We start from the raw sequence: 23,456 nt of genomic DNA on the forward strand, positions 1-23,456 counted from the left end.
ATGTTGTGACTGTTGCAGTCCATTGTATACAGCAGTCACGTCAATTTCTTGGCGGGAGTGGGACTGTGCCTGTTGATCTGTTAATCCTCTGCACATCATTTTGGTGCTTCCCGGTATAACTGCAGTCCACGGTATTAAAATCTAATATAATTATATAAATATGTTTCGTGCCTATTACAGCACTAACTCCAATCTATCTATCAATCCGACTTCTCCTTCTTCTGTGTACTATTCATGCCCTCCCTCATTACTGCCACTACATCTTCCACGCTCGTCCCCCTCTCCCTTCTCCCAGTCTTCTCCAGCCCAAGCGCCGTATCCTCCGCAACAACCCTATACACCTCCGCAACGCTCTCAAATCTAAATCGACAATATCAGTAAGCTCTGAAGCAGAAATTGAACTCTGAGAAGCAGACGGTTCACCCTAGCTCGATAACACAGGAAGAAAAAAAAAAAAAAAAAAAGAGAGAGAGAGAGAGAGAGCCAACTCACAGTCCCTTCCCAAACCCGCCTTCTCGCTCCATCATCTCCCCAATCTGCTGCATCTCATTAACCCACCGATAAGCCTTCGGCGGCATTCCGACAACGCCCTTATCTGCAATTTCTAGCGTCTGCGGATTATGTTTCCCCATGTACTTCCTTAGTTCGGGGAACACACCCATTGACTCCGCCGTGACATAGGACTGAATCGCGAGCGCGAAGAAACCTTTCGTTGTACTGGCGAAGCAGAGCTTCACACCCGATGCGGCGCCGATGCGCGATGATACGTGATCTATGTTTAGTGTTCTCGCGAGATCCGAGTATGGGAGCTGTGTTGGGCCGGAGACAACGAGGGATGGTGTTGCCCAGGTTGTTTCAGTGTCCGTGGATACCTTGCGGGGCGGTCCGCCGATGATTCCGCCGTCTAGGTAGACTATGTTCTTGTTAGAGCTGAGGAGGTCGTCGGTGTGTGTTGCGAGAGAGGGCGCGGTGGCGTTGAGGTCTAGATAGTAGATTGGGTTATCTCTTGTGTTGGGTGTTTGCTCGTGCACGCGCTGTGCGGTTGTGAGCGCGTCTTTGGGTGGTACTATGGAGAGGATGACCGCAGAGAGAGAAGCTAGTTCTTTGATTGAGGAGAGGAGCTCAATATTGATTGACTGGGCACGATCTCTGGTGGATTTACTGAATATTTGAATGTGGTTAGGTACATAGCTCTGTTTTGATCCATGAAAGAAGGCTTGCCTTCGATCTTCTGCATAGGTTACGACGCGGTAACCATGGCTGATGAGGAGGTTCGCGATGCCTAGGCCCATCTCACCGATGGAGAGGATGCCGACTACGGGTTGTGCGCCAGCCATTATCAGTGAGTATTGCAATCGAGATATGTAAAATAAATTTGATATGAAGGGTATTTCCAGAGTCAGATGGTGTTTACTCAGTTGACGCTGACGCGGGGTTGATGCGGGGTCAGTTTTTGTATAGCGTCATATTATGTTATAGCAACACCAGTGCAATTCACTAGTCTATACGCATGAAGCTGTCAATGACAAAATCTGGATGCTAAACTTGATATTACCGCTCCTCTTCATCTAATCAATCATTTCACTTCACCTTAGGGCCCGTCAATCACGGCAAACCTAGGAAAGCAATCCGATGACTAGGCTCGGGGAGCTGGCGCGCGTTCGGTTGTAACATTCTATTATTCCCTTAAACCCGACCCTTGGATACAAGGCAGGTGCAATGGGCCGCCATTCACAGATATCTCAAAATAGAAAGAACGAGTGTCAAGCCGCCCTGTAAGCGGCGGTGGCCGAGTCACCAGTGCAGTCGGCAAAGTTTATAAAACGCAGAGGCATTCGATCCTGAAGATGCGTCTATGTATTAATCCATCCTAATGTCGTCTAGGAACCATTTAAATGTACAAAGAAGTAAAGCAACGCCATAAAAGAAGACAAATTTTTCCTTTTGACCAGCTAGATAGGCTTCAGTCGCCGATTTATCCAGTTATCACTCGTCGGGGAACGCCAACTTCTCGGGCCCGCTTCTCTCGAAAGTTGTGAAGGCGTTCTCCGATCAGGAAGAACTCGTCTCGGATGCTCACTTGCCATACTTCGACCTGGCGACAAACCAGGTAGAAGAACCAGACCATGAGTCCCATCGCCATCGTGACCGGATACGCGTAGCGGTAGACCATTGGTTGTAGCTCGGGGCTGGCAGAGAATATTAACGAGTTCGATGCGAAGCCGAAGGATAGGGGTAATGTGACTGCAACTATGGCAAGAAGGGTAATTGGGAGGAGCAAAGCTCTAGTCGCGAGCTTGACGTTCGGCTTGAGCCAGCCATCACGGAAGAGACCGTTCAAGACTGCAGCTGGTCGGGACCTGGTATGCCACAGGGCTAGTTTTACTGCCATCTGAACGTAAAGCACGCCCAGGGCCCAATCTTGGACGAAATGGATAACGTGATCTTGTTCGCGGCCAAGGTATGTGTGGATCGGGACAAGAACGTAGAGCTCTATTGTAAGAGCAAAAACTGCCGGCAGGAATATCACGAATGCGGCACCAATGTAGAGAATTTGAAGACCACGGACTAGAACGCCCGCTGCTTCACGAGATGCTTCCAAGGGAGAGCGTAGGTACGGTCCGAGGCGGCCTGTCAGCGCACGGAAACAAGACCGACAAAATGCGAGAAGGCAGGCAACACCACAAGCAGCGCCCATGCCTACAGACAGGGCGTAAACGTCATTCACTGGCCGACCCGGGACGTAGAAAGACATAATCTTGCGGCCAATAACCAAAGGAACAATGGTGACGCCTACTCCCGTCGCAGCCGCAAACATCCAGATCAAGAAAATGAAAGCTGCAATTCTGGTTCTGAAGAACGGCGGGACATAAACCTTGGTAAATTGGTCATTTCCTCGGCCGTGAAGTCCTTGGTCATTTTCAGGCTTTCCGTCAACTCGTTCGTTCGTCTCAGTCACTTCCAAAAACACCGGGCTCCCCTTAGGGATGCGGACCTGGTCAGAAGCCGGGACCCTAACAAATTTTCCATCCACTTTGGGAAGGTTTTCCACATGTTTTTCATCAGCGTCGGATTGTTGATCCTCTCCAGTGGCAGTTGGTTCATCATTTGGCTTGCTGCCTAACAGCAAGCTCCACCAAACCTGTGGACGCCTCCCTTCTTCGTCAGTATGTCTCTCGCCGAAGAAGAAATCTGACAAGCGTAAGAAGCGAGCACATTTCCGGAACCACCAACTGTACAAGTTGTGTAGCCCATCCGAGGGTTTGAAAGCTTGGATGGCCAAAGGAATGCCAAAGTTATAGAACAAGAGATCTGCTGGGAACTCGAGCACTGGTTCTTTGGATGACCAATGCGCCGGGAGGACGCCGTCGAAGCCGTAGTAAATGCCCCAAACAACTCCACCAAGGCAAACAATGACAAGAGCGCCATATACAAGCGCACTAAAGGCGATCTTGCGGAGTTGCGTAGTGATGTTCCGCTCGAGTACGTCACGCACAGGGTGGAAAGTAGGGTCATCAGGGTCACGAATAAAATCTAGGGAAGTCAGCAAATATCGTGAATACTGTCTGGTGTGAGAGCTTACAGAGGACACCGCTTCTCATAGTCTTCCTGCACATGGAGACAAAGAGAGCAAAGTGGAACATATAACAAGTTCCAATAAACCAATGGACGAAGAGGGAGGTGAGCGGGTATGTCGATGTAAAGAGACTTCGAGATGAAAATGTAGCATTTTCGAAAAGAGGTAGTAATGCTATATCGAGCAAAGCCCCACAATATAGTGGAAAGACTATCATCTCAATGCCGATGATTAGAATGACCTTCATGACCCCGCCGGCTTGGTGAAGCCCTTCTGCAACCATGCCCTCAACCCTTTGCCCTCGGTCGGTTCCAGAGACAAATCGGGCCACTCTAAGATAAACCAAACCCACGATTGAAGCGAGAAGGTAACCCATAAAGATAGCGATCGTGCGATCCTTTGTGTCCCAGACTACCAAATTGTAGTCGATTGTTCCATTCGTGGTAAGCCCAGTCACATGCGGGCTAGCCCAAGCCGCTGGAGCCGAGAAAAATCGAGTATATATGTCGTAGCCGGCATCATAAACCTCGTCCCGAGCCGAAGTGAGTCCATCACCGACACTTGCCGTATCGTAGCTGAACGAGATGACCTTGGACAATGAAAGCGACCCAATCTGCAGGGGAATGTCATGAAGAATGAACTTCCCCAGCAAGAAGACTATGTGGATCAGCGAGGCAATTCGCGCTTCATGAATCTTCAAGGCTTGATGTGAAAGGACAGAGAACATGGGGACATCGGCCTCGTGGAAGACAAAGAAAGTATTCATCACACTGCCCAGTCTCTGACTGCTGGCATCAATGAGCGATAGCGACGCACTGGTTATGGGCTTAGTCCACTCTGTCAATGGGACAAGAGTTGCAAAAGGACTAAGAAGCAGCTTGCTGATTAAACTTGTCCAGTACATGACATAGCCCAAACTACCAATAAGGGTGTCGAGGACCACGTCCGCAAAGACTGACACCGCCGTCATAGGAACACCAACGACGAATTGCACAGGATTCGCTAAAAGGACAAGTGCGATCTTTCCGGCAAGGTAAGGAAGCCAGATTCCCGCGGCTACGGTAAAGGAGATCAGTAGGGCGCAGAAAACACCGTTCTGTAATAAACCAAAAATCGGACCCTGCATGCCGATAAGTTCCAAAATTCCCTCGAGATCATCAGCTTCTTCAATCGCATCAAAATCATTCGGGTCAACGCCCATATCGGGGAAGGCAGCGTTATCTGCGGCGATACCATCGGCATCGAAGTTGCCATCGTCGGCTTCGTGCTCCAATGGTCCTTCAAGAGCAGGTTCGTCCGCCACCTCCTCGTCCACATCTGGCTGGGGTGCCTGGTTCGAATCTTCTGGGATGACGTCGGCCCAGAACCAATCGAGCACTCTCTTGGTCATGCCCTGAGGATGTTCGGCAGCGTTCGGAGAGGTTTCCGGCGGAGGCTGTGTATCTTCAGCCGAATCAGCATCCGCAACTGCGGTGTCCGAGCCAGCTATTCCACTGTCCACGCTATTTTCCACTGTTTCATGGCTCGGTTCTGGCTCTCGTTCCCGGGCTTCAGCTTCCAGGTTGCCAGATCTGGAAGCCGGTATCTGCTGGGTTCGAATTTCTGGGTTAAAAGACATGTTTCTACCGGCGGATCCACCGAAGAACGCGTTGGAACTGTCGGCTTCGGTATTATTGGGCACACGCCAGCTTTGCGAAGAGGCTTCTGGAGGCGGCGTGAAAGCGTCATCGGCCTCCGCGTCCCCGTCTGTGTTTACGGTAAAATCAGAAAGGCGAGATCGTGGAAAGTTATTAGACAATTGCGTATGTCTATTAATAGCATTAACATGCCAGGCAAGTTCTGCATAACGAGGGTCTTCACGAACAAGTCTTAACATTTGCTGAGAATCACCCTGAGTACGGCGCCAGAGCTCCATGTACAGCTCCATATTGACAGTAGGTCGTTGCTGGTTCATTTGTGGTGTTTGCCGAGCGACTGGAACTTCGAAATTAAACCCATCATTGCTCTCAAGATTCCGACGAATCGGAGGTGTGACAGGCCCTTCCGCGAGCAAATTCCGTATATTCGGGGGTGCCTCAAACCGCAAAGGCCCACGGGGAGGCAGTTCAAGTCCGACACCTGGTCTCGGTAACTCGGTACTTCTCGAGTTATCCTCAGCAACATCGTTGGCGTGAATCTCACTTTCCTCGTATTGTGGGATATCTGGTTCCGGTAACTCTTCGCGGGGAGCAGGCTCGTACTGACGCTCATGCTCAAGTTCATGTTCGGGTTCCGGCTCGGGCTCTGGCTCGGGAGCTTCAGCATGAGGGGGAGGGCGGTTATTTGCTATTAATTGATCCGCAGCCTCACGCTCTCCCTCAGCAATATTGTCCAGAGGTTGTTGTTGAACAACCCATTCGCGGATAAGGAATATAAGAATAAACGAGATAACGACAAGCAAGGTAATGAGCTGGCCTTCTAGTGTGTCAAGAAGGATATTATTAATTGTCGGTGACGGAGTCAACGAGTTTAGGAACTTGACGTCCGAAAGCCAGGACGGTCGGCGTTTGTACGGAAGTGTTGTTACGTTTGAATGGGTAGATCCAAAACTCGATGACATCGCGGGAAAGAACAGCGTAGAAAAGGCCTTTTTCATAAGTTTGAGTAGTATAGGTTCACCTGAAGAGAAACCGAACATTGACGCGGCAGGATCCAGTGGGGATTGTGCCACAATCGAACTGGTTTCAACAGCCAGAGAGCTTGTCGTTAATGTTGCACCATCAATCGGCGCAGACACATTATTTCCTTGATAGCTTTTCTGAGGAACACCATCTGACCACCGACCATCAGCGAGCCAGAACAACGCCCTCCAGATGGCCCTCATCGACCATGGCAGCCATCCAAGCCAGACAAACGCCACGAGGACCCAGCGCAACCATGTAATAACAGTCCGGAGCGAATGTATGGACAGTTGTTTCATAAACAAGAGCGTCGGCAAGCTATCGGGCATATCCGGGTCGTATACTTTTGTAAAGTGGAACGGAGTCTTGCACAGCTCACAGTGCTTCTTCTGGGAATGAGCTAACCATTGCACGAGGCAAGGTTGGTGCACGAACCTTATACTACCGCTACATTTGCAGGGATAGTATAGTTGGTCCTGGTCCGTAGCTTCTCCGCGACAGATTCGACAGGTATCCGGTTCTTCGTATTCCCTCTCCTTCCCTTTTCTATTTGTATCAAAGGCAGGGTCGTTCATTATATCGTGAAAGCTCGAGGAGCCCGCAAACTCGTGGGGGAAGCGCCCCGGGAAATCCATCTTCGTGGCAGGATATGAGCGTCGTCGCCCTCAGTAACAGTAGGCAAAGCTACTTTCGGTTACCATGTTTCGGAGAGGAAATATTTGGACCGGGCAATGACGCAAGAATCGACGGTTTGGTGCGAGGGGGTAGGGAATCGCAGCAGAGCGCAGGCCCGGTGAACAGGGAGGTCTGGGAGGTTGACGCTCGAGATTGCGCTGCTAATATTCACAACAGCCTGTGGCGAGAGCAACCGTCATAAATATGCCAGACAATCTGAGACCGCGAGTGGGAGAGAATGATGATTCAGCAGGGCCTCCACCCGTTTCAGGCGGCCAATTGTCACGTGAACACCTGCTTCACTTGGCTGCCTGCCAAGAACTCACTACTCTATAGCAGAAATAAACAAATTTGACATTATGAGGCCTTTCACTTGGTGATCTTCACTTTTGAATACTCCGGTTGCTGGGGTATGTCTTGTGGAGTTTAACCTTCCAGAGGCGGCGCATTGATACTATATCAGCCAGAATGCGATGTCCCCCGGGCTATCAAACACTAGTCCTGGGAACTAAAACTTCCAAAACTTCAGATATACCTAGAGCTGCTGCTCTTCTGAGAGATTGAGATAATGTTCTATATGGAGCGCTTGTTTCATCGGCGACTGGCTATTCCACCCGGCTATCGCCGTTCCGAAGTGGCTCACTAGGAAGCATTACAAGGCATGTCCCGAACCTAGTCTCAATTTCCAGAAGTACAAGTGCTAAATTGTGGTTTTCTTTTCTTGAAGAAAATACTATCCGTCCTTGCGGTGTACACCATGTCTTTCTGCCTCACTCCATATATATCTGACTTCTACTGGCCCCGGACTTGGGGTCTCGGAGAAATAGCCCGATTATTGAGCCTACCCTTATTCCCAAGGCCTCGACACATCGGTGCGTGTAATAAGCACTACTTATTCTCTTGTTAATATGAATAAAATGCCTGTGAAATGACCTCTGGCGCTTGTGTTTAGGTTCTGATGGAAGGAGATGCAGCCACTACACTTTCCTCACTAACCCCCAGCGCCAAACAATTGTTATTTTGGATGAAAATGGCTCCAGGACACTTTATCACGCCTTACTCGGACAATTTGATCTACGTATTCTTTTTAAACTGTTTCCGTTGAAGACAGGAATATCTGCGCGTCCATGATTGGTCTTCAAATGTGACACAGATAGCCAACTCCCGACGGTGGGCTTTTCTCGCCTCCCGATTTCTTCGTGCCACCCAAACTCTTGAACTTTGAAATCCTCCCATAACGCTATCCATGTTGTCTTGGTACCCAAATGACGTTCACGCATGGCTCCTACACGGTCGCCTGGGTGTGCGCCTTACCCTTGGAATTGGCCGCCGCGAAAGCAGTACTGGATGAGCTTCACCCTTTACTTCCTCAGCCTGAAGCTGATCAGAATGTCTACACACTTGGGAGCGTCAGTGGCCATAATATAGTGCTGGCCTGCCTCCCTGCTGGTATCTATGGGACAATATCTGCAACTGCTGTGGTGTCACACCTGATGTCAACGTACCCAAATATCCGATTTGGGTTAATGGTCGGTATTGGAGGAGGGGTCCCGAGCGAGAATCCTGATATACGCCTTGGTGATATTGTGGTCAGCAAACCTACCGATACGTCAAGTGGTGTTATTCAGTATGACTATGGCAAAGCACTTCAAAATGGGCACTTTTACCCTACAGGATTTCTCCAGAAGCCACCGCCTTTATTACTAAAGGCAGTTGCTCAGACAGAGAGTGACTATATCCTCGGGGAATCCCCCTTCGGCGAAATTATGAGCAGGCCTAGTAACCTTCAAAAAGAGGAAGCACGGAGACTATTTCGACGCCCATCCAATGACAAGCTGTTTCATCCAACGTACAATCATGTAGGTGATTGGTCCAGCTGTACAGAATGTGACCAGAGCCAGCTAATGGCTCGCCCGGGGAGGTTAACTAAGGAGCCTCGTGTCCACTATGGTTTGATCGCTTCTGGAAACCAGGTTATGAGGGATGCTAAAACACGGGACTTAATTGCACAAGGACGGGGCATACTCTGCTTTGAAATGGAAGCTGCTGGGCTCATGGATATAGTTCCATCACTTATCATACGAGGCATCTGTGATTATTGCGACTCTCATAAACATAAAGAGTGGCAAGGATACGCTGCATTTGCGGCGGCCGCCTACGCAAAGACTGTGCTTATTCAGATTCCTCTACAAGAGCAAGGCCAACAGACTGCCGACTTGACAGAATCGGTATCTAAACAGCGTCACTGGATGGTCCCTTTCTATAGAAATCCCAGGTTTGTCGGTCGAGAGGAGGAAATTGCCACAATTGAGGAATTTTTCAAAAATGGACAACCCAAGGTCGCTATTGGTGGGCTAGGCGGGGTGGGAAAAACCCAGATTGCAATTGAATTCGCTTATCGCCTACGCGAGAGGAAACCCGCATGTTAAATATATTGGATCCCGTGTACAAGCTACGCGAGTGTTGAACAAGCCTATACGGATATTGCTCAAGCAATCGGGCTACAAGTCAAGACAGCCGAGGTAAAGGAGCATGTCAAGGTCTATCTAAGCAAAAGTAGCCAAAACTGGCTTCTCATCCTCGATAATGCGGATGACATGAACATGTGGTGTGGAGGCAGCGCTGTCTCGGCAGAGCTAACAGACTTCTTGCCTCGATGCGAGAACGGCTGTATCCTATTCACCACTCGCAGCCGAAGGCTGGCTGTGAAGCTAGCATCGTCTTCAGTAGTCAATATTTTTGAACCTGATACCGAGACTGGGGTGAAGATCTTTGAAAAGACACTAATCGGACAAGGTCTGCTTGATGACAAGGAGGTAGCAATTACTCTGCTGGAACAGCTAGCATTCCTCCCGTTAGCAATTACCCAGGCAGCAGCATATATCAACTCCAATAGCCTTGAGATTTCCGATTACAGCGCGCTTTTGCAGGAGCAAGAGCCGGAAGTCATCGAGTTACTCAGCGAAGACCTTGGAAATAGAGACGAAGGGCGGTATAAAGATGTTCAGAGCCCAGTTGCTACCACCTGGTTAATCTCCTTTCAACAGATTCAGCAATTGAATCCACTCGCAGCAGAATATCTATGCTTTATGGCGTGTATAAACCCACGTGAGATTCCGCAAGCTTTACTTCCCGAGGCTGCCTCCAGGAAGAAGAGGGCTGACGCAGTTGGGCTTCTTAAGGCCTTCTCCTTTGTTAGTGAACAAATTAAAGGCCATACTCTAAGTCTCCATCGGCTTGTCCACCTATCTACCCGGAATTGGATGAGAAAGCAGCAGCAGTTTAGTCTGCATGTACGCAAGACAGCCATCCACTTTCTCCAGGTTTTCCCAAATGATGATTACAAAAACAAAAGTATTTGGAGATATTACCTACCTCATGCTCTCACACTGTCTGGTGAGGGGGATTTTCAAAAAGAGCGCGAAAGGTACATAAAATTACTTCGAAATATGGCAAGATGTCTACGGGCAGAGGGAAGATACAACGAAGCCGCTGTGTTATTTGAGGATATTGTGGAGTTGAAAAGGAGACGAATAAGCGCCTCGCGTCACTCTCTATCGGATAGCATGTCCGAACTAGCATTTACATACTGGAATCAAGGCCAGTGGAGGGACGCAGAAGAGCTGGAAAAACAGACCATGGAAATCTGCAAGCAAGCGCTAGGTTTAGAGCATCCTAATACTCTAACTAGCATAGCTAACCTAGCATGCACATACAGATGTCAGGGGCAATATAAAAAGGCCGAGGACCTGGAAAAACAGACTATGGAAATCTGCAATGAAGTGCTAGGTCCAAACCACTCTAATACTCTGGTTACTATGGTCAACCTAGCATGCACATACAGATACCAGGCACAGTATAAAGAAGCAAAAGAGCTGGAAGAACATGTCCTATGGACCCGCAAGCAAGTACTTGGACCGGACCACCCTGATACTCTGGCTATCATGACCAATGTGGCTTGCACATACAGATGCCAGGGGCAATACAAGGAAGCAGAAGAGTTGGAAGTCCAGATTCTGAGGGCCTGCAAGCAAGCACTAGGACCAGACCACCCCGATACTTTAGGTAAAATGGTCAACCTGGCATGCACATATAAATGTCACAGACGATACAAGGAGGCAGATAAGCTAGAGTCAGAAGTCCTACAGACCTCCAAGCAAGTTCTAGGCACAGAGCATCCTGATACCTTGACGGTCATGGCCAACCTGGCGAGCACATATCAATACCAAAAGCAATACACGTCAGCAGAAGAGCTGGGGGCACAGATCCTACAGGCCCGCAAACGAGTGCTAGGGCCAGAACATCCCTCCACTCTAAGCAGCATGGCTAGTCTGGCCTATACCTGGCATTTACAAAACAAGACTCACGATGCCCTGACATTAATGAAGGGATGCGTCACTCTTCGGAGCAGAATTCTGGGCTCTTCTCACCCTCTTACGCAATTGTCGTCTCACTCACTCAGAGCTTGGGAAGAAGAAGAAGTCAAATAACCGGTGAACTGTCTCAAGTCACTGCGAGCTGATTCCATTCGTGGACGAGACGGCCGTCCCCTGTGGTTGGTTTATCGTCTGCAATAGTGTTGGTTGCGGGACATTCTCACTCCTTTGTGATGCTATGACTTTCTCTATATCCAGCCTTACAGGATCAATAATCAAGGTTAACTATCATAAAAGTCATCTCCGAGGCATGCTCCGTGGCTATTGAAAGCTATCGCCGACTCGGTTCCCTACCCTCGGAGACACTGAACAGACCCTTTACTCGAGTTCTTTTCCGACCTGTTCGACTCACTTCCGATAGCATACCTCCTAGTTTCGTCTTTTCCTACTTTTGCATGGTTTACCGTCTGAACGATACAGACCACTGGCGTTGTATGGGATCTTGGCAGTGTAGCTGAAACGACCGGGGCTGTTATGGGACTTAAGGAGGACTGTTTTGGACGGATGGCAATATCATGGGCTCGCATGAGCCGTGGATCTGTTTGAGGAGTTTGAGGGCGTTGGATATTGGGTGTCGACGACTAGTCTATACTTCGAATTGATGTTCTTATTCATCAAAGATGTGGCCAGTTATGACTTCACATTCATATTCACATGAGCCTTCCAAATCTCTTTATAGAAAGCCCTAAGTCAAGCTTTGTTCAGACTGCACAAGGCACCGCCAGACAAAGGTCAGCCTGATGTATAAGCCACACACAAGCTCGAAATTGTTCTTATCGTGCATCTTCTCTCTACTCAAACTTCAATATGGCTATTCCCCACATACTTGGGCTCCCCATGGAGCTTATCTACCTGATTTTCCAGGAGTTTTCGCCAAAAGAGGTGGTACCCTTTGCCCAAACATCACAAACCGCTCTCGCTCTCTCCCTATCGATCGTTGACCTGGGAGAGGTGTTCAAATGGGCCTGTGAAGACAATAATGAGCAAGCGATGAATTTTGTCCTCCCTAGTATTCTGCATGCAATGGAGAAAGATCCGGGTATGGTATTCGACGCCCTGGCGAACGCCTGCAGATGCCGCAAGGTTAAGGCTGTACAGCTCTTAATTAAAGCCGGTGTCCCTGTCGAGCTGCCAAGAGGGCTCTCTCGGTACAGTTTGGGGCCGCGGTTTTATAACACGCCTCTTGGTTGCGCCATGAGAGACCCCGATCCCGAAGTTCTGGATCTACTTCTCGACCTCGGTGTCAATATCAGCACCGCTGTAATCCATTATTCGGACCCACTAGCTCCATATATACCAAACCCAGCCCCACTGCACCATGCAGTAATGCATGGATTTATACAACTGGTTCGTATCCTCTTGGCTCGCGGTGTCGACGCAAATCAGCACGATCGGTTCCACAGATCCATGTTGTCACTGGCCGCCGACTACGGCCACGTCGAGATAGTCAAGCTCTTGCTTTCTCGCGGTGCTGATGTCCAGTCAACTGATTACAAGGGCAGGGCCGCTTTATCATACGCCACGGATCGGGGGTATCTGGCCATTGTTCATCTTTTACTAGACGCCGGGGCCCAGATTAATGCTGCCGACAAAAACGGCTGTACACCGTTGATGCGCGCCGTCTTGAAAAACCACGATGGGCTTGTGAGACAGCTCGTGCAGCGCGGAGCAGACATCCACATGGAAAACAAGCGTGGCCGCACTGCGCTATCCCTCGCAGCAAGTCCAAACCTTGCCCAGATAGTGCAGTATCTTGCGAGCCGGGGGGCGGATGCAAATCATGTCTCTCGGAGCGGGCGAAGTCCCATGTGCTATGCGGAGGAAAGAAAGAGGAAAGAAGCAATCAAGGCTCTCGAGGCAGCGGGCTGTCGACGAACCCGCTGTTGGAGATGGCGTGGCCGTCACCAGGAGCATTTATGGAATTGCAACTCTGATGCCGACGACGCAAACTAATTCGAAGGAGGTTAGAATACTATATAATAGGCGAAATAAGAATGAGATTACGGCGATGACGCCTCCATATCACTTACCCTCTACTCCGTGGTACACGTACATGAGATCCAGCGAAATCTGGTAGAGCCACATGTGGCCAGTGCTCTGCTGCGCCGGTTAAACTCGAATCATCCATGCATGCATTATACTGCACAGATTTGGTAAGATAAAGAGCTTGCGCATATAGGAATCAAGCAGGGAGCAATGGTTCATGCAGGGTTTCGTCACGATGCCGGTTCCTCCAGGCCGCTGCTGAGAATAGCCTGAGATTCGCCATGCCAAGATAGAGAACAGGCGCAGAGAGAGCGCTCACTGGACAAGTTGTCCAGGTTCTGTGCGGAGGATGCAGTGATATTCGCGGTGTGTTGCGCCACTCCGCCATGACCTACCGCGATGACCTCACCGACGAGAGCATCTGTCTGTGTCCTCTGTGATACCGCCGCCTACTGCAAGGAGTTTCCATGAGTGCACATACATCTAGCTTTCAAACTCTCGATATCCGTCTCCATCTCTGGCATAAATAGCTGGAGAAGTCTGGACTCGGCCTGCCAAGAGCGACCGTCGCGTGCTCAGTCGCTGATTCCTGAATCCTCAGGCACCGCGCTTGTGATCCCGCCGTCAACCGTCAGATTTTCATTCAGCCGAGCTCCCCAGTCTGTTCTCCCCAGCACCCCGGAGTCGCAAGTCTTCAATGACCGAGTAGTCGCGTCCCTGTTGTTTGCTCTCCTCGACAGCCGCTTTCCACCCGCGACGCGATACCCCCCGAACCCTGCCAGTCTCGTTGCTGGCTCGGAGTGTTTGAAGGGATCAACATGGCGTCCTCAAATAGCAAGGTCGCGGACTCGAATGACAGAGTTGTTCTGACCCCTGAGCGGTCGAGTCCAAGGAAAACGGGTCGGATCCGTTGGACTGTTGGGCTGTTGGTTCGGTGAGTTTAGTTCTGTATATCAACTGCGTCGATGTTTGCTAACCCAGTGGTGTCCGGACAGCCTGTGCATCTGGTACTTTTTGTTGACACCCTTCTTCCGATGCCCGTCTCAGACGTCCGAGTTGACGGAATCGTCACCGCGAATCTGCAAACCGTACTTGGTCGCAAAGTCCTACGTCGAGCCTCATGTCGCTCCTTACTACCACACCCATGCCGCTCCTTACGTTGACGCTGCGCGCCCATACGTCCATGTGCTGAACGAGAAGGTTTACACCCCGGCCTCGAACATCGCGAGGCGGGGGTACGAGGCATATGGTGCTCCGACGCTCGACCGGGCTCAATTTTATGGGCAGCAGCAATGGGACGCAAAGGTTGTGCCCCATATCCAAACTGCAAAGGGCAAGGCATCGGATTGGTATAAGTTACAGGTGGCGCCGCATGTGGAATACGCCACGATCACTGTATCACCGTATTATCACAAGGTCCATGGCGCGTACTGGACAACCCTGAATGGGTATATCCTACCTTTTGCCGCAAAGTACCAGCCTTTCATCGGCAAAACGTACACCTCTGGTCAGGAGATCCTGACTACGCAAGTTATGCCTCACGCGCAGAGCGCCTGGTCTTCCACGTTGAGTTTCATCAACTACTCTTTCTGGCCTAAGGTTTCCAGCCTCTACTCGGAGAATGTGGAGCCTCAGCTTGTAAAGATCGGCCAGCGACTTGCCAGTTATCGTGAGGGAAGCCGGTTGCGAACCGTGGCGGATGAGGTCGAGAGGTAGGTGATCTTTTCTTTTCTCATAAGTTTCTCATATCTCTAACTGGAACAGTTCCGCGGGATACTCTAGCACGTCTTCACCCACCTCAGTGAAAGCTAGCACAACTGTTGCGCCGACTCAATCTTCTGTCCCTGAAATACCCACTCCTTCTTTATCGCCCGCAGAGTTGGCAGCACAGCTCCGCAAAAGGATCACCTCTGATCTTACCACCTGGAAGGAGAAGTTTGCCTCAGCCTCTGAAAAGGGGGTCGCCAGCCTGGAAGGCCGTGTGGTCGAGATTGTCCATACTTACCTGGCAGGCGGTGCCCAGTCCGACGGCGATAAGCTTGTGGCCGCCTTGGAGAATGCCGTTGAAGATCAAACGACTGCCATAAAGCGTCACATCAGCGCTCTGACCGAGTCTCTGCCATTCGCAGACGCTCCCGAAGAAGAAGCAGCGGCTATTGAGGAGCTGCTCAAAGAAATCAGGAATTCCGCCGTATCCATTAGAGACCGAGCCCATGTCATTAGAGAATGGCACGTTTCATTCGAAGAGGGCCTTATCCGCCAGGTTTCAGCCGCCGTGAATTCTACGCTGGCAGTTCTAGATAATGTCCGAGACCTCGGTCTGCAGGAGATTGGAATGAGATGGGCCTGGATGGATGGCGTCACTTACAAGGACTGGGAGGACTACCACGCCTTAAAGGAAGAATTCGAAGACTGGAAGGGCAAATTCCGTGAAATTGGCCTACAGCACGCACGAATCGAATCTGCCAAGGATACTGCGGATGAGGCCCTTTCCCGCGGTATGGACGTCGCCGAGGCCGCAGCGAAGGAGCTCGCCAGACTGAAGGAAGTTGGGCGGTGGAAGATCGCTGCCCGAGAGGTTAGCGAGGATTTCGATACCAGATCCGAGCCTCCACCACCCCTTCCAAAACCTGCTAGCGCTGAGGAGGAAATCCCAGCCGCGCAGGATGAGGATCAGGAGGTCCTTTCAGAAGCTGAAGAACCAACTGCAGATGCGAACGATACTGCTGGTGATGCCAATGCGGATGTGGACCGCGAATCCCCGGAGCTAGACAACACCGAGAAGTCTACCGAGAGTCAGGACGCTGGTTCGGACGACGAATCGTTTGTGGATGACAAGGCTGAGCCCGACGTCGTCTATAAGCAAGAATCCACAAACGATGACAACCAGGACAATGCCGGAGCCCCAGAGTCTAATGAAGAAGCCGACGTGGAATTGAACAAGGGCTCTTTCGGTGCGGCCGCTTCAGTCATCCCCGAAGAAGCAGCAGACTCTGGCTACGATACGGACAACCTGGACCAGGACGAAATTGTTGAGTCCGAGGCCACAAAGCTCTCAGAAGCAGTAGATGCTGAGGTTTACAATACAGCCCCAGCAGCAAGCCAAGAGTCTCAGTCCATTGAGGATCTTCTCTCTCATATACTTGGCGATGCGAATTCAGACTTCGCCGAAAAGGTCCTGGAGAGACTTAATGCCATGAATCCAAACGCAAAGCCAAACCAGGATTCTGCTTCGTGGCCCAATGGCAAGGTTGATGCCGATGCGGAAACCCCAGAGCAGCCACAAGCCGCCGATACCAATGAGGATCAATCCGCCCGGAATGATCTCTAAACAACAACGCTAATGAGGTCTAACTCCTATGGCTGAATGCATTTCATACGTTGATATCCCTCTCGCCTATTTCTTTCGCTCTTGCTTTCCAATGATGGATCCTGATTATTCCCCACATAGTACCCCCATGATTTCACGACAGATTTATATCGCTATTATGAGTCTCTGCTTGGCGATCTTCATGACTGTTTTAATAGTTTCTTTCATGGCCTCGGAGGCTTTATTTCCCCTGATCTGTTTACAACCCTCGCCCATGTTCCGATCAAGACGCATTTCCTTTCTCTCGTTCTGTATGGGTGGATGCTTCCTCTTTTCTTCACTTGCGGTGGAAATGGAGAAACTGTTCTCCTTAATTTGGACAGGTATATACAATCGATAACTCCAATCATGTTGTTTTTAGATAGGCTCCCGCTTAACTTAATCAACTCAATGGACACAATGCCATCATCATACACAGTACTAGTACTTATACACCCCTCTTCTATCACTCAATCCAACCCCTTACCGATACTGCATCCTCTGCCCACCCCTCTTCTCCATTTTTCTCTGCCTCTTGCTCTCCGCCCCCGTCCCCGCTCCCTCCCCATCTCCCCCAGCACCACCACCACCACCAAACCCAGAAAGCCCACTCTTCATCCCAGTAAAAGTCGAATACGCCAAATAGACCGAATACAGCGGAACAACAATCCACAACCACCAAGCCCGACCCCCAAAGACACAAGTCGCCCCGATACATCCCCACGTCCAGTACAAGATGTCCCACATGAACTCCGTCAGCCCGGCAGCTCCGAGATCCTCACCGGGGGAGCGCAGGGCGCCATCGGCGGAGTAGGTTGGGCGGCCGATCCGGTCTAGGTAAAATTCGATGACTAGCGTTGGAAGCGCCAGCAGGTAGTACGGCTTTAGGGCGCGCGGGCGGTTGAAGGTGAAATGGAGGGTTAGGTGCAGGGCGTGGAGGGCGAGGGTTATTAGGTGTGTGCGGAGCAGGACGGAGGTGTTCCGGGCTGCCAGGGTTTTGGACGCTTTCTAGATACGGTGTTACTGATTGATTGTAGTGGGAAAATTAGAGTGTGAGAAGACAAACTTGGGCCATTTTGGGTGTTCGAATCGAACCGATCGAAGGGAGGAATGTAGGTGGTCAGATCGGGTGGTGCAGGCTGGTTGTCCCAGCTGGGTGCAGGAGTTGTGCGGGTGGGTTGGATATAGAAGGGTAAAATTAATTATTAGACGGGCAATTGCATTCTCTGTCCCTCAATGATATCCTCTTCACATAGACTTGTAGACTTGTCGGTGTCAGTGTGAGGTTCAATGGAGGAGGTGGTGCATGCAGCAGTTCGTGCCATCGGTTGCCCTCCACAACCGGACAAGCGCCCGCGCCGCCAGCAAGTCCGCCTCCACCGGCCACGAGCCAAATCGCCAAATGCAGAGTCCATCTCAGTCCTCACGAGCAAAACACCCCATCAGACCTCTCATAGAGCGCAAGAAGTGCCTCCACTGCAATTCCACCGGTTCACCTTCGAGCTCCTCCCGGCAACCTCCCTCACCGCACGACATGCAACTTGGTTTTCTCTCAGACTTTGTTTAGCCTGCACGGCGTCACGAGTCGCCCGATTCTCCTTCACTCTTTCCGAAGACACAACCACTCGCCCTCTCTACTGTTCCAGCCTCTGTGGGGAGTAAGGTGAAGGACGCGCAAATTCATCTAGGGCTGTTACTATATTTGTCGTTTTTTCTTCATTTATACCTTCTTCCCCTCTTTGAAATCTTGCGATACCTCTAATGCTTTTCCGGCCATCTGAGACTCTTTGAAAGAAACACCAATCGTTGTTTCCTTCGCCTTTGTCTTGGGCCATATCTGACTTCGTGCGAAGGACACGCGGTTTAGTTTTAATTCTACCTCATGCTCCTCTTCGACTAACAGCTGTTTGTTTTGTCTTCTCGATACCTAGACCATTTATTTACTGGAAGTTTACCTTTCACAACTTTGGCCTCGACTTCGATTCCCTCCCCCTCTGCCTCAGCAATTTCACATTTTTCGAAGATGACCCCGTCAACATCCCATATTTCGAGCCAGCTGAGGCAAATGGTATACTACCATCTTGACAACAACCTTGTTCAGAACGCGCTGTTCCTCGCCGGCCGCTTACATGCCTACGAACCTCGCACATCGGAAGCCTCATACCTACTAGCGCTCTGTTACCTGCAAAGCGGCCAAGTAAAAGCGGCATGGGAAACTAGCAGGAATTTCGGTTTGCGGGGCACACATCTCGGCTGTTCTTACGTCTACGCGCAGTCATGTCTAGACCTTGGGAAATATATGGATGGCATCAACGCGCTAGAACGGAGCAAGTCTTTGTGGAGCTCAAGGAATCATTGGAGTAAGCAGATCACTCTTTGATTGTGACCGGACATGACGGTGTTTGCCACTTTTCGCATACGGGACCAATACTGATGTGATTTACACCGTTTTTAGACAAACATAGTGAAACGCGCAGACAACACTTGCCAGACGCCGCCGCGGTACTATGTTTACAAGGGAAATTATGGCAAGCTCACAAGGAACACAACAAGGCTGTAGATTGCTACGCTGCAGCTCTCAAGCTGAATCCGTTCATGTGGGATGCGTTTCTAAGCTTGTGCGAGACTGGTAAGCGTTCATCGACCGCTCTCGGTGATGATCTCTTCTCTAAACTAACAACTTTGCGAAGGTGTTGATATGCGAGTTTCAAATATTTACAAACTAAGTCCCGAGTTATACGGCATGGTATCGTCTTCTGTATTGGAAGATGTAGAATCCACGTCCGACAAAGTTGCTCCTCCCGACGGCCCCTTACAAACGCAGGCCAACGTAAATCCGAGTATCGACCCGTTCACCTCCGCCGCGGCTCGCAGCGAATCGAACACCACTCATGGTAGCTCCGCCTTGTGGGAAAAGTTTAACGGAAGCACAGTTAGTGTCGCGTCATCAGGAACCGGCCATGTTATGCGTGAAGGCATGGAAACGCCTGGTGGCCATAGCAGCGAGTCTGACGAACCTCGTGTAACCAATGGGACTAGTGCGGATGTCTTTGAGCCGCCATTAGCCCCTGCAAAAAAAAATCGAACAATACAAACAATAGGCGCCGATCCTTCTATGGATCCCCCACCAAAAATGAGGCCGACAGGCATACGACAAAGAGCACGGGCTAGAGTCGACACAGATGAGCAGACAGGTGCTCACTTGGAAAGAGACGTTACTATGGGTCATAGGATTGGAGATCGCAAGCGAACAGTCTCCGGCCAAGTTGCGCATTCTTCCACATCAAATTCAACAGATCAATCAGGGGGGCAGCGACGAAGTGTGCGGCTCTTCAACCAAATAAAACCCACATCAAATAAAATCTCTAGTGCGGCATTGGGGGTGAAAGATGGCCGAGAGGTCAAGAAAGTGAGGGCTACAGGGACAAAAGGGCGAACAGCAACAGCCTCGCATGTAGGCCGCGTGGTTAGCGGCAATAATCGGAAGCACATCGGTGAGATTCACGACAGTGATGCCAAAGAATACCGGGGGACATCTATGTCGACGTCAAATGGTACTCAGCACGCAACATCCAGAGCATCTGCATCGGAGCGATCCAAGGCAGTCGAGGCCCTGGCTTGGATCTTGGATTTGTTCTCAAAGCTAGCTACCGGCTACTACTGTTTAAGCCGGTATAAATGCACCGATTCCATTCAAATATTTAGCTCTCTTTCCCAGGGCCAGCGCGAGACGCCATGGGTCCTTGCCAATATTGGACGAGCTTACTATGAACAAGCAATGTACTCAGATGCCGAGAAGTACTTCGTTCGGGTGAGAGCAATGGCCCCATCAAGGCCAAAAGACATGGAGATTTACTCAACAGTCCTTTGGCATCTGAAGAACGATGTCGAACTCGCTTATTTGGCGCATGAGCTGATGGAAGTTGATCGCCTATCACCGGAGGCCTGGTGCGCTGTTGGTAACTCCTTCTCACACCAGCGAGACCACGACCAAGCTTTGAAGTGTTTCAAGCGTGCAACCCAACTGGATCCACACTTTGCCTATGGCTTTACGCTCCAGGGCCACGAGTATGTGGCCAACGAGGAATATGACAAGGCACTGGATGCGTATCGAAACGGCATTAGTGCCGATAGCCGGCATTACAATGCCTGGTACGGATTGGGAACGGTCTATGACAAGATGGGCAAACTTGACTTCGCCGAACAGCATTTCCGAAACGCAGCCAAGATTAACCCGTCTAACGCTGTCTTGATATGCTGCATCGGCTTGGTTCAGGAAAAGATGAGCAATCCCAAGACAGCATTGATCCAGTACAATAGGGCCTGCTCTCTTGCTCCTCATTCCGTCCTTGCTCGATTCCGAAAAGCCCGCGCGTTGATGAAACTGCAGGACCTCAGATCTGCTCTTACAGAACTGAAAGTCCTTAAAGACATGGCGCCGGATGAGGCCAATGTCCATTACCTACTTGGGAAGTTGTACAAAATGCTCCGTGACAAGGGCAATGCGATCAAGCACTTTACGACGGCCCTGAACCTTGATCCAAAGGTAAGCCATCCCATCATTTCTCATGCTGTTTCAAACACACTGACTTTCGTTTAACAGGCAGCACAATACATCAAAGACGCAATGGAAGCCCTTGACGATGATGAGGAAGATGAAGAAGATATGGCATGATTCCACTCTACTTTCGCACTTCTCCTTTTGGCTTTCGTCTTTTCCCGAGACCACACCATTCACCTTTTGGGCCTCGCCCCACATACCCTCTTCTCCACGCTAGAATACTCTGTATAGGGCCCTAATATGCACGAGGGGTTGGCGTTTCTTTACTGGGTGTCGGATTTACAGCAGCGACATCAGCATTACACGGGCGTTTTTCGGTGGATTGGTTACAGCATGCATTTGCGTTACATTACCTCTGGCATTCTCGAAATGGTGTCGAGATTCTGGATTTTGTATATTAGCGTGGGTTGGCTTTGTCATTGCAAGCAAGATAACTATCACCTCGCTGTGAAAAGCCAGGCGGGTGCCACGACCTTTGACGATCTGCTTTGCTTGGGCTCATACTAGTTAGATCATTCTTATGCGCATTATTATAAATGAAGCATAAGCTGCTAAGAACAGTGCTGAAATGATCCTTGTAGTCAGTTTTTCAAGGCTCGATGTTTAATTGGCCGGAAATATATAGATCTAGCCAGCCTTGTCGGACGTGGTGGAAAGGTAGGCAGCATGACGCTTCCACTACTATATGATATTCGGCAGCATTCCAATAGCATAGATTTAGCACTCGTCAAGGCCACTGCCGATTTATTCAGCAACAGCACTTGGTTATTTGTGAGCGTGAGTGGCCTGTAGCTGATGTTGTACAGAACGCGGAGGGCGGTGAAGCCAGAGCGGTGGAATAATGACGGAACTATTATTCAGCCGAGTCATGTGAACCTCCCATTTTATTCTCTCCCCCGGAGCCGACAGTGGGACATCGCAGAAGGGCGAAGATCTCAAAAGCCAAAAGATTCAAATACTGGCCTCGGTACCGACTCCGATCTTTCGTCTTCTTTTTCTATTGCTGGATTGGTCTATTCTTCCCGCCTCTATCGCCCTCCTGCCGCCGCTTCTTGCCATGCTCTTGGCTGCATTGTAAATATCTAGTTCGCAACGGCCTTCTGACCTCGTCACGCTTCTCCTCGCTCCATTGGTGGTAAGATGACCTCCCCTCCCAGTCTCCAAGGATCCTGCGTATGAATTTTTGAATTCCAAATGAGTAACCGTTGGATATCTCCACTGGTAGAAACCGCCCTCTTCAAACGTCCCCGTATCATGTCGCTGCTCTACTACATTGCCTCGGGCGTGAGCACCTATGTCGCTTTGACCGCCTCCCTCTTCCTCATCGGCCTCGGCCTCAAAGTACCCCGTGCGAGCTTCGCCGCGCGCTGCCTAGCAGCCTATGGCTCTCTCCTCATCTGCGCGATATACGGTGTAGTCGCCTCGGTTGTCCTCCGGCTAGTGGGGTATGGCCGGGTCTCACAATGGGCCACCGCCCGCAGCTTCAAGTGGGTGATGAGATTCACTACCGGTGTGCGCTTCGATATAGTTGAGGGCCAGGAGTATCTCTCTACGCGGCCCGCCGTGATTATCGGGAACCACCAGTCCGAGCTGGATGTTCTCATGCTCGGCGCTATCTTCCCGCCTTACTGCAGTGTCACGGCGAAGAAGTCGCTCCGCTATGTTCCCTTCCTAGGATGGTTTATGTCGCTCTCGCGGACGGTATTTATTGATCGGGCGAACAGGGAAACGGCTGTGAAGGCCTTTGACAGCGCCGCGGAGGAGATGAGGGTTCACCGCCAGAGTGTGTTTATCTTCCCGGAGGGCACGAGGAGCTACTCGGACAAGCCGGAGCTTCTGTCTTTCAAGAAGGGTGCTTTCCATTTGGCTGTCAAGGCCGGTGTTCCCGTTGTTCCGGTTGTTGTGGAGAACTACTCGCACATCCTGGCTCCCAAGAAGTATAGGTTCGAGGCCGGTTCGATTAAGATTAGAGGTACGTGTGTATCTTTCCGCTTTTTGTCCATGTCTGTTGCTGACTAGGCTAGTTCTCCCACCCATTAGCACTGAGAACCTCACACCGGAAGATGTTGACTCCCTCACAATTTCGACTCGCGAGTCGATGCTCAAGAACCTGCTAGAGATGTCTGATGCCGAGGAGGCCGACGGCTCTGCCTCGGTGCCGAACGGGAAGTCAACTGGTGTTGAACTTTGATTTGCCGCTACTTCCTATGCG

At 50.5% G+C, this 23,456-nt stretch overlaps 9 protein-coding genes across 9 annotated transcripts; 6 read left to right on the forward strand and 3 right to left on the reverse strand.

Moving 5' to 3' along the window:
- Positions 1–200: 200 nt before the first annotated feature.
- On the reverse strand, positions 201–1,337 carry APUU_51062A (uncharacterized protein; the record flags this gene model as incomplete). The annotated part of the gene is made up of 3 exons (XM_041706128.1): positions 201–360; positions 493–1,161; positions 1,222–1,337. The coding sequence occupies 3 exons, from the start codon at positions 1,335–1,337 to the stop codon at positions 201–203; spliced, it is 945 nt and encodes a 314-aa protein (XP_041558545.1).
- A 638-nt stretch (positions 1,338–1,975) lies between these two features.
- APUU_51063A (E3 ubiquitin-protein ligase SSM4) lies at positions 1,976–6,872 on the reverse strand (the record flags this gene model as incomplete). Its single annotated transcript, XM_041706130.1, has 2 exons — positions 1,976–3,534; positions 3,584–6,872. The coding sequence occupies 2 exons, from the start codon at positions 6,870–6,872 to the stop codon at positions 1,976–1,978; spliced, it is 4,848 nt and encodes a 1,615-aa protein (XP_041558546.1).
- A 1,305-nt stretch (positions 6,873–8,177) lies between these two features.
- On the forward strand, positions 8,178–9,341 carry APUU_51064S (uncharacterized protein; the record flags this gene model as incomplete). The annotated part of the gene is made up of 1 exon (XM_041706131.1): positions 8,178–9,341. The coding sequence occupies one exon, from the start codon at positions 8,178–8,180 to the stop codon at positions 9,339–9,341; it is 1,164 nt and encodes a 387-aa protein (XP_041558547.1).
- A 168-nt stretch (positions 9,342–9,509) lies between these two features.
- Positions 9,510–11,402, forward strand: APUU_51065S (uncharacterized protein; the record flags this gene model as incomplete). Its single annotated transcript, XM_041706132.1, has 1 exon — positions 9,510–11,402. One exon carries the CDS (start codon positions 9,510–9,512, stop codon positions 11,400–11,402), a length of 1,893 nt encoding a protein of 630 aa, XP_041558548.1.
- A 753-nt stretch (positions 11,403–12,155) lies between these two features.
- On the forward strand, positions 12,156–13,301 carry APUU_51066S (ankyrin repeat domain-containing protein; the record flags this gene model as incomplete). The annotated part of the gene is made up of 1 exon (XM_041706133.1): positions 12,156–13,301. One exon carries the CDS (start codon positions 12,156–12,158, stop codon positions 13,299–13,301), a length of 1,146 nt encoding a protein of 381 aa, XP_041558549.1.
- Positions 13,302–14,152: 851 nt separating this feature from the next.
- APUU_51067S (uncharacterized protein) lies at positions 14,153–16,665 on the forward strand (the record flags this gene model as incomplete). The annotated part of the gene is made up of 3 exons (XM_041706134.1): positions 14,153–14,268; positions 14,330–15,046; positions 15,099–16,665. 3 exons carry the CDS (start codon positions 14,153–14,155, stop codon positions 16,663–16,665), a joined length of 2,400 nt encoding a protein of 799 aa, XP_041558550.1.
- A 501-nt stretch (positions 16,666–17,166) lies between these two features.
- On the reverse strand, positions 17,167–17,758 carry APUU_51068A (SND2/TMEM208 family protein; the record flags this gene model as incomplete). Its single annotated transcript, XM_041706135.1, has 2 exons — positions 17,167–17,691; positions 17,750–17,758. 2 exons carry the CDS (start codon positions 17,756–17,758, stop codon positions 17,167–17,169), a joined length of 534 nt encoding a protein of 177 aa, XP_041558551.1.
- A 948-nt stretch (positions 17,759–18,706) lies between these two features.
- Positions 18,707–21,358, forward strand: CDC27 (anaphase promoting complex subunit bimA; the record flags this gene model as incomplete). The annotated part of the gene is made up of 4 exons (XM_041706136.1): positions 18,707–19,043; positions 19,139–19,312; positions 19,374–21,229; positions 21,287–21,358. 4 exons carry the CDS (start codon positions 18,707–18,709, stop codon positions 21,356–21,358), a joined length of 2,439 nt encoding a protein of 812 aa, XP_041558552.1.
- A 1,140-nt stretch (positions 21,359–22,498) lies between these two features.
- Positions 22,499–23,435, forward strand: SLC1 (1-acylglycerol-3-phosphate O-acyltransferase SLC1; the record flags this gene model as incomplete). The annotated part of the gene is made up of 2 exons (XM_041706137.1): positions 22,499–23,216; positions 23,269–23,435. The coding sequence occupies 2 exons, from the start codon at positions 22,499–22,501 to the stop codon at positions 23,433–23,435; spliced, it is 885 nt and encodes a 294-aa protein (XP_041558553.1).
- Between the last annotated feature and the right edge of the window lie 21 nt (positions 23,436–23,456).

Source organism: Aspergillus puulaauensis, chromosome 5, assembly GCF_016861865.1.
Source record: "Aspergillus puulaauensis MK2 DNA, chromosome 5, nearly complete sequence".
Taxonomy (NCBI): domain Eukaryota; kingdom Fungi; phylum Ascomycota; class Eurotiomycetes; order Eurotiales; family Aspergillaceae; genus Aspergillus; species Aspergillus puulaauensis.